The sequence below is a fragment of the Magallana gigas genome, chromosome 4 (genome assembly GCF_963853765.1).
Source record: "Magallana gigas chromosome 4, xbMagGiga1.1, whole genome shotgun sequence".
NCBI lineage: Eukaryota > Metazoa > Mollusca > Bivalvia > Ostreida > Ostreidae > Magallana > Magallana gigas.
This window is the reverse complement of record NC_088856.1, coordinates 4,525,178-4,538,608: the sequence shown is the minus strand read 5'-3', so window position 1 is coordinate 4,538,608 and position 13,431 is coordinate 4,525,178. Positions and strand designations below refer to the sequence as shown.

General features: G+C 32.2%; 2 protein-coding genes and 1 long non-coding RNA gene across 5 annotated transcripts in view; all 3 read left to right on the top strand.

The window, feature by feature from the left end:
* Positions 1 to 13,431, top strand: part of LOC105325837 (uncharacterized) — a 77,368-nt gene that overhangs the window by 51,571 nt on the left and 12,366 nt on the right. The gene's annotated exons all lie outside the window — the stretch shown is intronic.
* On the top strand, positions 4,326 to 6,151 carry LOC117682461 (uncharacterized). Its single transcript, XR_004596808.2, has 3 exons — positions 4,326 to 4,569; positions 5,154 to 5,557; positions 6,073 to 6,151. It is a non-coding gene; the product is annotated as an uncharacterized lncRNA (long non-coding RNA).
* LOC105330034 (uncharacterized) lies at positions 7,270 to 12,456 on the top strand. The gene is made up of 4 exons (XM_034464479.2): positions 7,270 to 7,340; positions 8,148 to 9,089; positions 9,713 to 9,934; positions 10,315 to 12,456. The coding sequence occupies exon 4, from the start codon at positions 10,438 to 10,440 to the stop codon at positions 11,818 to 11,820; it is 1,383 nt and encodes a 460-aa protein (XP_034320370.2). The 5' UTR covers positions 7,270 to 7,340; positions 8,148 to 9,089; positions 9,713 to 9,934; positions 10,315 to 10,437; the 3' UTR covers positions 11,821 to 12,456.

Below are 13,431 nucleotides of genomic sequence, written 5' to 3'. Positions count from 1 at the left end.
GTAATGATGGGAAAGCCTTATGTTGGCGAAACAATATAATCTGAAGTAATTAATCAACTTCTGCAGGATCATTGTTACCAGAGGCTAATTTCTTGTGAAGCATGTTTCTGATAATTTGACAGTTCTGTCCATTGTGACAAGTATCAATGATAAGTAGCTTTACCTTACCAATTGCATCAAACAATTCTAACATGATTTCCTTCTTTTGTTGGTATGGCAAACACAGTGAGCACCCACCCGCCATCTGCACTCCTAAATCAGCAATAAGCCATTCTTGAACATTTCTACCACAGAGCCCGATGATGTCACCTCTATCTACTCTCATCTGAACTAGTGTTCCTGCAAACGTAGTTGCCTTGTTGAAAAATTCCCCACACGTTAGCACGGATCTTTCATTATCATCATCTATGAAAATGCATGCTGCTGCATTGGGAGTCTCGTCTGCTCTTCTTTTAAGTAAATCCGGAAAAATTGTGTATGGAATATCCAAAACAACGTTAGGTAGCTGTAAGCCATTTTTTGTTTGAATAGATCACGCCACTTAGTGTCAAACTCTCTGTGTTCTATAATTTCACTGAATGCAATTTAGATGTAAAATAACGTTTGTTTAAAAATAACGTCTTATCTTGGTTGTGATCATGTATTCATAGGTTGGACTAAATTCTGGACGAATAATGTGACATTTATATAGGATTAAGCGATGTTTGTAATCAGAAAACGTTGTTCTAAATATCGGTGCGTATGCTCATTTTATCTTTTCTTGGGACAAATCCCTATATTTTGTCACCCCACATGTAAATATATCTTAAAGTATAAACTTGATACACAACTAGTACATTGTAAACACACCTTAGATTAATTTAAACAGTTCGAATGATTTAAATTTCTATATTTTTCGTAAGTTTTGCGTTCCTCTTTTCTGAACTGTAACTAAATGTAATCTTTGTTATATTTTAAACAAAAAGCTAATTCAAAACATTTCCAGTATCTATACCTCTTTATTTTGTGACATGTTCCTCCTTTTGTTAGGTGTTACTTTAAAACCAATGAATGAACGAAAAGTAATTTATATAAAAAAGTATTTTATTAGTAATTTAGCTTACAACAACTTTATTTATCATTTACTTAATGATTGGTTAAGTACTTGGATATATCCAACCGAATCTGCATTCAAAACCACAGCTTGATTATTTATCTAATAAAATTAAATGAATGGTGAATTTAATTTTTGCAGCGTTGTAACAATAATTTTTCAATCGTTGTTATTCTTGTTCAGATTGCTCTGAATTTTTTAAACGCATCACATCGCCTTTAACCCCCTTGCATCCCCCGGTCATGTTGATTTAAATCATTATTGATGAAGGCAAATGGAGATCATCTTCCATCTATAGGAACATATACGAATATATATACACGTAGTATCTTAAATACGAACCAAATCGCGACATGGGGTCGTGATGTTCGGATCAGATCGAGATCCAATCGCAAATTTCATCTGGATATCTTATCTGAACGTATTGTGTCGTATCTTACCGGACAATAAGATCGTGAGAAATACCGTCATGTTAAATATATTTACTGGCCATACCGTATTAAAGGTCAACAAATCGGTTACGGACATATTTCTACATCTACTATCAGTTACGATTTGACAATGGTAGTGTTTTTAATGGAGTGCACGAAATGGAAACCTAACATTCCAAATAATCAACGATATTACTAAGTTATTGAGTTGTTGAATCACTTTTAATTTTAGAAAATACAGACTCATCTTAGATAAATCTGAAAAAAATATCAAGCCCAGTTAAGTTGATTCGACATTCTTATGCCCATTTTAGGTAAATAATTCTATCAAAACACAATTCTAAACTGGCACCGGCTCTCGTGTGAAGCTACTTTGTAAGAACCTAAAAACTGTCTGTTTCATACTTTGCAAGAAACTTACCTTAATGTGCACGTAACGAGCCGTATCATTCAACAAACAGACCCTACCATTCTAACCCGCACCATTCGGGGTAGTAAAAGTGCGCTAAAAATGATGATAAAGGCTGTCTATACCGACCAAAGAAACAATTCAAATTCTACAAAACGTAGGACAGTATATAGCAACAAGAAACAAATGTCACAGGTATTTTTAAAAAATACATTGATATATTTTGACGAATCAAGTTCTTACACTGATTATTTTAACGTTAACATATGTTAATTTAAAGTTGATTATCTTTTGCATTTTAATTTGAAAACTAATAATCTAGTAAAAGGAAGGCTATAACGGCTATTTAATATCGACTATCTCTGCATCATCGATATTTCATTGCATTGTTTCACCCCTTGCAAAAATGATGGACTTTAATCAACCTGTAGGACGAACGTTATCGTTTGAAGAATGAGATCCCCAGTGTTGTAAAATAGTTCGGATATCGTGTTTCATGCTAAATATGTTAAGTTGATGTTTTGACATATTTAGAGATCTCAAATATGGCGGAAATGTTTACATTGTGAGCTGAACAGAGGGGGTATTTGCGTTTTAATATCAAGAAAAAAACCCGCATGAGGCACATACTAGGTACTAGGTATAACTCAAGTCACTAAACTACAAACAGGAACAGATCTTGAAAAATGGAATTGGTACTGGTATTGACAACAAATATCACTCCGGATTTTTTGGTTATGAATTATACCTTGTGCACCGTTCAATGATTATTTAATATTGATAAATTGACTTTATTGTGTTCTACAGGTACTCATCACTTTCGAAATTTTTAAGATCGCTTTATATACAAACACTTTTCATCAACGCAGCTTGATCCGTTGGTAGAGTATATTTTTGTACGCTATAAAGTTTTATAACGTATCCTTAAGAAATACAGTATGTTTTTAATCATTAACAAAATTTTTTCGAACTCTTGAAAGGGGTTTGGTCAATTAGAAATAATCTTCCTTAAGTGCATAACAAAATACCCAAATGTTACAGTTATAACATTTTAACACGGATTGACCAACAAATAATGTTATACAAAGCATCATACTTCTCACGAGTATAGATTAAAATGAAATCAATTTTTTATAATCATTGGGATTTTTTCGAAGTCAAAAAAATTAATATAATTTCAATGAATAATTTTTATTATAATAAATAACACTGACATTTAACTTCAAACTGTTGTACATATTACAAAATGTTAATATAAAGAATTAGAGTAAACCTAATCAAACTAAAAGATTTGCAAAAAGTTATTGCTAACAGGGTACGTGCTGGTATTTGCAATAGAGATGCATTGTATTTAGTTTGGACAGATTCTAATCAGCAGAAACGCATTTAAATCAAATAGCACACTTAAATTGAGGGTTCGTAAACAAAATGCTTAAATTTTTTTTCCAATATTTAATGAAAGCACGTGCCTCGCTTATAAGTAAAGTTGAGTATTAAAAGACACACTGTCAGAATGTAAAGAGCTAAAGCCACGAAGGGTCAAAATCGGCCTAATATCCAAATTCAAGAGTCAAAATCAGAAAGCATCAAGCTTTTTGTTAAAAATATGGAAAGTGGCTTAAAAAAATTTTGATAATAACACACATAAAAATCATCAGAATGAAGTTAGTATTAAAAATATTCAGGTAAAAAGTAAATTATTTGCATTGTTACCATGGAAACCACGTGCTTTTAAATCATATGATTTCTGCATAAGTCCAATATGAGATATTTTGTACATTCATATATAATTTTTGTTTAATGATATCAAAACTCTTTTGATAACTTTTAAAGTTAAAATACACAGTGTTGTAATATAATTACCAAAATAAATGTATAATTACCTCATCCTTTGATATATATACCCGTTTTTTGTGTAATTATTACGAATAAATATCCTTAAGTTTAATGCTATTTTATGAAATTCTACAACCATGACAAGATTTACTACCATAAAGTATTTCAAGTCTAGCATGTGTTCTATAAGAATCAAGGAAAAAATCCATAGGCAAGTAATACGTTTGTAATTAAAAACCAATTTAATATCCATCTCATTCTACCAAATCCACTCTCTAATTACCTCCCTTTGATATGACTTTACTGCAAGGAGGTGAAAACTGTATTTTGTTTACACTGTGTACAAAGATGACAGCGAAGACAGAGCAGACGTTTGCAGTATTTTAGCTCCTGTGCTATATAACTTGTTAAGTTGTTTATTTATCATGGTGAGTAACAATTTTTATTTATTTTAATAGGTCTGCTGGAAAACAGTGTATCAGAAATAAAAGGAAATATTACAACAATCATCTGTTTATATATTTGCTTGCATTTTAAACATCGATAGCATGTGTTCTATAAGAATCAAGGAAAAAATCCATAGGCAAGTAATACGTTTGTAATTAAAAACCAATTTAATATCCATCTCATTCTACCAAATCCACTCTCTAATTACCTCCCTTTGATATGACTTTACTGCAAGGAGGTGAAAACTGTATTTTGTTTACACTGTGTACAAAGATGACAGCGAAGACAGAGCAGACGTTTGCAGTATTTTAGCTCCTGTGCTATATAACTTGTTAAGTTGTTTATTTATCATGGTGAGTAACAATTTTTATTTATTTTAATAGGTCTGCTGGAAAACAGTGTATCAGAAATAAAAGGAAATATTACAACAATCATCTGTTTATATATTTGCTTGCATTTTAAACATCGATAGTACAAATCAATTTATTGTTATAACAATGAGTAAATATTATGTATGATCTATTTTGAGAAGAAGAATGAATCAGTATTTTAATTATTTATGCTGATAATAATTTTTATACCAAGGACCTGTGCATGCATGCATACAAATTGCACTCTGGATATACTGATAAATAGTACTCAGTTAAATAATCATTTAAAAAGTCAAGAATTTCATTATTTTTAATGAAATAAAAACTTATATATTAATTTGCAGCATAGTTGATCTAATTAGGGGAGGGTAGGGTGTACTATTGCTGTATAATTATTCTTAATATACTTTATTACATGTAGCTAAAAATTGCAGCTTATATTATAAACAAAGTACAAAGTTGTTCATATTTTGAAAACTGTTGTATGCACATAAAATATATTTTGAAATTCAATTAACCAAAAAGGTATTTCTGAATCTTAATGTGTTGTTTTAACTTTTAAACAGAAGTATGAGTCTCTGCTCATTTTCTTCACTGGATGAAATCAAATGTGGATGCAATGGAAACATCTCACCAAATGCCAATATTGTATTTAGCTTGTGTGACTCAGACATAACATCACATTTACAAGCAAACCATATTCCTTGCTCCACCATAAAAACAGAATGTGACCTTATCAAGGCAAGAGCAGGATATTATGAAGAGAGTACCAATATCAATAATTATGTAATATGCCCAAATCATCGCTTTCTTTTGGGAAAAGGATGAAGGAGAAGCAGACTTTGCATGGCCGGTGCACCTCTTCCAAATTGCTCCAAAAAACACAAGGCTTCTACATACAACTCTATTTCACTGCTGCAAAGTTATGAAATATGGAAACAATATAAGATAGTAGTTCCAGTTGGAGCAGGTACATATATATATTTTTTTATTCTTATACACTGTAAGTATGTTAAATGTTGACCCTTAAAGAGTGATAGAAGATCAACAAATTAACTCCAGTTGTAAAATGTGATTATTAAATATGCATTAAAGTGTCAAAAGGAAATTTTTTTTATCATATATTTTTTATGATAATCTCAGCTTAATTATTTTAGAAGTATTTACATATTACAAAGATTAGATGAATAGATATGCAACATCCTGCAGTTATGTAAATGCATACAGTTTTTAAGTACAGGCATTAAAATTCTGATCGATACATTTAATAACCGAGCAAATATTTTATGTTGAGGAAATAATGCGTCTGGGTTTTGCCAACACTCTGGAAAACTTAGTTTACTTCCAGACCCAATGTGCCTTTGATATGAATTAAAATTGAATTGATAGGTACATGTACATGTAAATTAAAATTACAATTCCCTTTGTCAAATGGCTATTTTTTTTTATTTTTTTTTATTTTGTTGATTCTTTGAATATTTACAGGATTTTGTCGTCAGTGTAGAGGTGATTTGAATGTACATCTGACAGAGAAAGTGCAGCCAGATACAATAGAAACTTCTTCAGTTGAGGTTTGTATTTTTAGGAATTATTTTTTTATTTTGTATCAATTAAGTTTTATTTGAAAATAACATATAGTTGCAGCAAAGCAGTGTAAACTCTGTTTACCTCCTGTCTACATCATTTAGCTCACATGAACTTAATATTTAATTGATGAATATTTAATTAAAGTTTGCATGCATGAAATGTTATATTTTATATAGGACCAATATGTATAACTGCATGAATCTTATGAAGTTGATTTTAAATCCACTTCTCTGTGCATTTGTCTGTGCACTCATTACATTATTGAATATACAACATGAAATAGCTCTCTTAGAAAAAAGCTATTACTGCTATTCATTAACATAACACTCACTTTAACACATATAAAGTAGGTATTAAAATGATATGATATTCAAAAATTTAAAAAGTTACCTTAGGTTAATTTTTAGCTCACCTGAACTAAAGGTTCAAGTAGGCTTTGCCCATCTGACCTTCTGTCCATTCATCTGTCTTGTACACTTTTTGTATATATTTGGCCTTTTCTCTAGAAACAACTTACCAATTGCAAGTCAAGAGTTTTTGATCTGCTTTGCTCTACATAAACCCGTGACCGAATAGGCAGAATTTGACAGGGTTAGAAACCTCGCATCAGTTGGTGTCATGAAAGTTTGCATGATTCAATAAGATTTGTCGTTTCAAGAATGATGTTAAATGTGCATGCATTGATCAGTGCTGAACCATTTTCAACTTGAGACAGACTAGCAAGTAATTGACTTACTGCCATCAGATTATAGTCAGAGGGAGCCCATTTTTTCCACAAATTTGATCTCTATAAATACTTGTTCATGGTAAAAGCCAAATTACTGTAGTGTTTCAGTTTATTACACATTTTCTGATTGATCAGAACAAGAGCTAGGTCAGAAAAGTAAAAAAAAATGAATACGCTCAGTAGATGGTGCATGCAATCATTAACTGACATATGTTTTGTTTGTTTGGTCAATGGTTTATGTAGAGCAGAATGGATCAGAAATCCTTGACATGGGAAAAATTATGCTTTAGAACTACTATGTCAAATTTACCAAAACTTGCAATATTTACACTAATATGTACCTCAAAACTCAATGTAGTATAGTCTATTTATATACTATTTATAGAATGAAAATCAGCATTTTGGAGGTGAATCTCAGAAAGAAACAGAATAAGATGAGGTAAGGAAATTAAACTATGATAATGCATGCCATCATCTATTAAAATTATCTCTCCTGAAGTAATGAATGACAATTAATATTGTGTGTTTAACTCCAAAGGTAGAACCTAGCTCCTTGTAATATTTGTAATGCACATCTGAGAAATAAATAGCAATGTTAAAGATGTTCACCAGGAAATTTTAAAACATGGTTGACTGTGAGATCAAATCTTGGAAGCCCAAAGCCTGCCTGGCTTTAATATTAAGTAAATGAACTGGACACAACCTACACCAGAGCAGACACTGTAAGCTGTTCACTTTGTGTCTGTGCAGGATCTTGTTGGGCTCTGCTTCTTTGAAATTTGAGTTGCTCTGGGTCCGCTCAGGTCCTGCAAGGGATTTGCTATGGGTATGCTTAATTGGGGTCAGCTCTTGGGGTTCTGTTTATGCACTGAAGCATGAAGCAGAACCATCTTTAATCTTACCACCTGCAAGTCCCGCTCCTTCATTATTCCAATAATACATGTCGAGAGATTTAGTCATGTAAGAAATGCAAACAAGCTGAATAGGAAATGAAGAGTTTTTATTATATACTGGTATCAATGGAGGCAAAAAAAAAAAAAAAAAAAAAAATATATATATATATATATATATAAATATATATATATATATATATATATATATATATATATATATATATATATATATATATATATATATATATATATATATATATATATCCTCCCTGTTCTGACGCCTATGAAATTAAATATATATGAACACCAAAATTACACATGCATCTCATAATTTCTATTGATAATGATTTCAGATCTCTGAGTTCACATTATCACAGACCAGTGACTCTGGAAGTATTTGGTTACCATCAGGAAGTCAGGAATCAGATTCGTGCAATTTAAAAAGAAAGGCATTGGACAATTTTCTTTCCATATGTCGGGCTAGTCCTGTAAAGAAGACCTTATCATCTGATTGGAATGCTTGTTCAGAAAGAACTAAAAGAGACTACATTCTGAAAACCAAAAAAATCTTAGCTGAAGTTTTGAGTGTGTTGGCACCTGGACAACAAGAGCATGTTCTTGAGGCTGTCAAAAAAAATGATGACAACTTTGAACCACAGTTTTTATAGGATGTTGCAGCAAGTTATATGTCAAGTGTTGACTGGGGCACACAAAGACAAATCCTTTCTATAGTAGCCAACAAAGTTTCATACTGCAAGATGAAGAATCTGATTCCTAATTTATCACATTATAAGTATGGTGCTGCAAGAAAACATGCATCAAGTGTTGGACAAGGACAGCAGGTACCTAATGAAGGAAGAACACGTGAGGGAATAACAAATGCCCAGATTAGTCATTTCTTAGACTTTATTACCAACCCAGCAATAATGACAGATTTGCCCTATGGGGAATCCAACCTGAAACTATCAACTGGAGATGTTATCACTGTGCCAAAAATCATCCTAAACAGTATTAGATCTCATGTTATTGATCAGTATTTAAGTTACTGTGATGAAACCATTTTCCAAGATAAAGCCAGTTATAGTTCATACATGCGTATTCTTCATTCTGTGGGACCAACTGTTCGCAGATCTATGAAAGGACTGGACAACTATGCTGCAGATGGCTCCAAAGCAATTGAGACATTGCAGAAAGCTGCGGAATTGTTTTGTAGATTGGGGAAAGGAAAATGTTGGCTAGATAACATTTGCAGAGTTCTCTCAACTTCAAAGCAGTACCTTAAACTAGAGTACAAGGTAAAAAGCTTTTTGGAATATTATTACTTATTAGGTCTGTTACTGTAGTTTGCAAAAATTTGTGGGGTCGGTACAGTCCTGTAAACAGTCAGTGACAAACCTAAAAAGTTTGTTGTTTTGTCAAAGGCCTAAAGTTTGATATGTAATCAAACAAAAGATAATATATAACAATTAAATTAATAGCTTTATTCTCTATTTTTTTAATACCTTCCTCATCAGTCATCTATGCAAACCTTGATGCCATTGTAGAATATTGTAATATTACATCACAGGCAAAGGGGGGGGGTCACTTAAAATATTTTTGGGCTTAAAATTAAAGGTATGGTTGAACGCTTGTGTAAAAAATCGGCTCAAATAATGTTACGTCTGCCATGTTGACGTATAAATTTTGACGCTCGCTGTGTAAAGAAATTCATAAAGCAATCATTTGACGTGATTCATTCAATGACGCCAAGACATTCTTGTCCGAGGCAAAACAACATCTACTGTTCATGCTGAAATAATACATGCAACATAAATTTCCGTCCTTAATTATGATCTTATAATGTCGCACTTTTAATGGTGTTATTTTTAAACAGTTTCTAGCTGACAACAGAATCTTAATTTCAATGTCTTATTTTTAGATGCATGTTATGAAAGACTCTGAAGTGGCAGACCACTGTTGCAGGTATGCTCTGTCAGATGGATCAGAGGATTATTCTTCCACATGCAACCATTTCCACTCAAATTCCTGCAGGCAGTGTGCAGAACTTCATTGAGTTTTAATAAGTCTTGTAGAAACATCAGAGCAAATCGAATATGAAAATGAAAACCAAAAGGATGATACCAAGTACATAGTGAGTGAGGTATGTATACAAACATTTCAAGCAGCTCGGTTTTTACAATTCTGCCTAGGTCCGGTTTACTCTAAAAATATATGTTAAATAAAACAGAAATGCAACAATTTTGTTAATTCCTAAAAAGCAATGTGAAAATATTTACAAGCATATGAACCTAGTTGGTCTCATAATCAACACCGTGTGGCATTATGGTTTGCAGATTGTATCAATCAAATTATCAGCTTTAACAATAATCATGTTACTTCATGAAAGGACCTCTGATCCATTTAAATTTCACACATAATTTATCATTTTTTGTTCTTCATGTAAGGAAAGGTATTTGTAAATGTTAACATTTGAGAGTGAATGTGCCTTCATGCCATTCAAATTTTTTCAAATATTTTCAGGGGGTTCGAGCAGTTCAGGAATGGAAAAAGCATGTACTTCGGACTGTAAATCAGAATGATGCTCGTAAAGATATTCTGGAAAACTTAAAAGATCATGAAATTTTATTGGAAAGAGATTGGGCTATGAAGTTCATCCCCATGCAATGCAGGGAGTCGCAGTCAAATTGGTTTGGAAAAAGGGGGTTGGGCTGGCATATTACCGTTGGAACCTTCAGAAATGGAAAAGCCATGAAAGTCAACACTCACACCATTATTCACATTTTTGACGCTGCAACACAGGATGCCCACACTTCTAATGCAATCCTTAAGAACAGCCTAATGAATTTCCAAGAAATGAACCCATCACTGAAAGAAGCATATGTAAGATCTGATAACGCTGGCTGTTTCCATGGTACTGCATCCATATCTGCAATGCCATTTCTTTCCACAAAAATCAGATGCAGTCGCATGGATTTTGCTGACCCCCAAGGCGGGAAGTCCATTTGTGATAGAAAAGCGTCACATGCTAAGTCATTTATCAGACGCTTTGTAAACGAAGGAAATGATGTTTGCACGGCCATAGAATTCAAAGATGCTTTACACAAATCAAGCATGAAGAATGTTACAGTGGTAGTGGCACTATCTCCACAGAAAATTAATGAAAAGACGGCAGGGAGGGTCCTGAAAATCCCGAAGATTACTACATTAAACAACTTCAGTTTTGAGGAGGGAGGGAATTTTAGAGTTTGGAGGCAATATGGTGTAGGGAATGGCTGTCTTATTCCTGCCACTGATACAGTCAGTGAAGTGGCAGAACTACCAGTTCTTGACATGTTTGTTAGATCGACTCGGCAGCCAACTCATGATCTGTTTGTCAACACTGTTACTCCAGAATTTACATTACCTCCAGAAAACCATAGCGTTTCACTTCCTGATGATGTCAATATGATTCCAACTGAAGAAGTCTTAGAAGTTGAACCTATGTCAAGGTTGTTTCCATGCCCTGAGTGTACCAGAACCTTCCAGAAATATGGCAATTTACAAAGATATTTAGATGCAGGTTATCACACTACACCAGTCCATTCGCAGATATTGTCAGACAGATCAAAGATTGAGTATTCCAAACAGATGGAAAAAATTAATGTGAAAACACCTTGTATAGAAAATGTGTCTTCAACAAATCAAATAGATCAGCTGAAACAAGGATGGGCCCTCAAGTCAAGACGAGAAATAAAAAGATTCACATCGGATCAGAAGAAGTATTTGGTTGAAAAATTTGAATTTGGTGAAAAAACAGGCCGAAAATGTGATTCAGAAGAAATAGCCAAACAGATGCGACATATAAGTAATGATGATGGCAAAAGGCGATTTTCTTCGGCAGAATTCCTTACGCCTTTCCAGATAGGCAGCTTCTTTAGCCGTCTTGTTCTGCAGAAAAGAAGAGCTGACAATAGTTTGTATAATGAAGATGATCTTCAGGCTGAAGGCATTGAACATGATTTTCAAGAACTTATGATGGCTGCATAATACTTTAATGCTCATATATACCATCACCATGAATTTAATCTTGTCAGTTAACCTTATGAAAACTGAATTGTGTAGATAAGGACATTTCGGAATGGTACATAAACTTTTTGTTTTGAAAATATGTGCCTGAAATTAATACTTCAATAACTTCAGTTCTTTCTATAGTTCACTTCATTATTATATGCAAATACAATGTTAGACAGAAGTAGAAGTACTTGTCTTGATTCAGAAAAGATATGTTTTGCATATGACAGCATCCTGAATGATATTATACACCTTTTTATTCAACATATTGAGGAAATTAAATGTTGTTTGTTTTTATAATCTTCACGCAAGATTATGACCCTTATAATTTTTAAAGCAGATTTTGCCTTGTACATAAACCTTTATAATAAAAGCAATTAATACCAGGTACTTGTATATAATAGAAAGTTTGCTCATGAAATGCTCATAATTGCATTATACTAAAATTTAGTAGAGCATAATAATGTACATTTTAAATTTTAATGCTGTGTTGTTGTGTTATATTTTTGACTTTTTTGACTTAATGATCATTTTAAATATGTCAATGTTGATAAACGAATGTCTAATGATTTATTACACCATGTTCTTTTATAGAGTTATTTATTCATATTAATCAGCTATTGTAAACTATGATAACATGTAGATTATTATAAGTCATAGATCAATATAAAATCAATTGCAAAGATTTAATTTAATGCCAAATATCTCTCTATTTGTGTTTATTTTACATTAATCACTGGAATAGGAAGAGAATCCAAGTAACTTCAATTATTTAGTTACTGTGGTAAGTTCTCCAGAAATTCAAGTCTAAGTTTGAGAACTGCTTGAACAGGCCTGTTGACATAGACAATGAGTATCTATTACATACAGTTAATAAAATTAAACAAATAGATTAAGACTCATTGCACAGGCATTATTACATTCTTAATAATCGAAGAACTTCATAATTCAAAACAATATTTTATCCTATTTTTCACAGTATTCAGAATACCTAAATGAAATGTAAAAATGTTGAAGAATTAACCCTGTATTTTAAGTGCAAAAAGGTCATATTAAAGAAAACTGAGGACAAATTTTGACCCCCCCTTCCCCTTTTAAAAATTGTTTTTTATTCAGATTATAATGGTGGCCTAAAATAAATTATTGATATATCGGTAAACACAATAAGGAGTTTAAGACCTGTTGATGAAAATTATATTCTGCTGTATATTTCTCCCTGTATCCATGTCTTCTAACTTTAAAACTCACAGTGGAATGCCTCTAATAATTAACTATATAAAAGATAATCATTATATATGAATATTTCTTGGATATGCATATTTAACTTGAGAATAGTTTTTTTTTGTTTAATAGGCAAGATATAAACAGAGTTACCGGGTATTTCAATTCTAATCATAATTAATTTCTAGCCTTACCCTTCAAAGAGCCAAAAATGCAAAATCGATATATATTTGAACCTGGAAAAAAAAATTTGGAGTTAAGTTGCCTAAGATTTTTATTCTAAATATTTGTAATACAGATGGTCACAAATGGCAAAACAGTATTAATTTTTCCAGCAGTGGTTGTAGATTTGATATATAAAGTAAT

Coding starts and splice junctions, on each gene's coding strand:
- LOC105330034 (XM_034464479.2), top strand. CDS start 10,438: ATGAAGTTCATCCCCATGCAATGCAGGGAGTCGCAGTCAAATTGGTTT.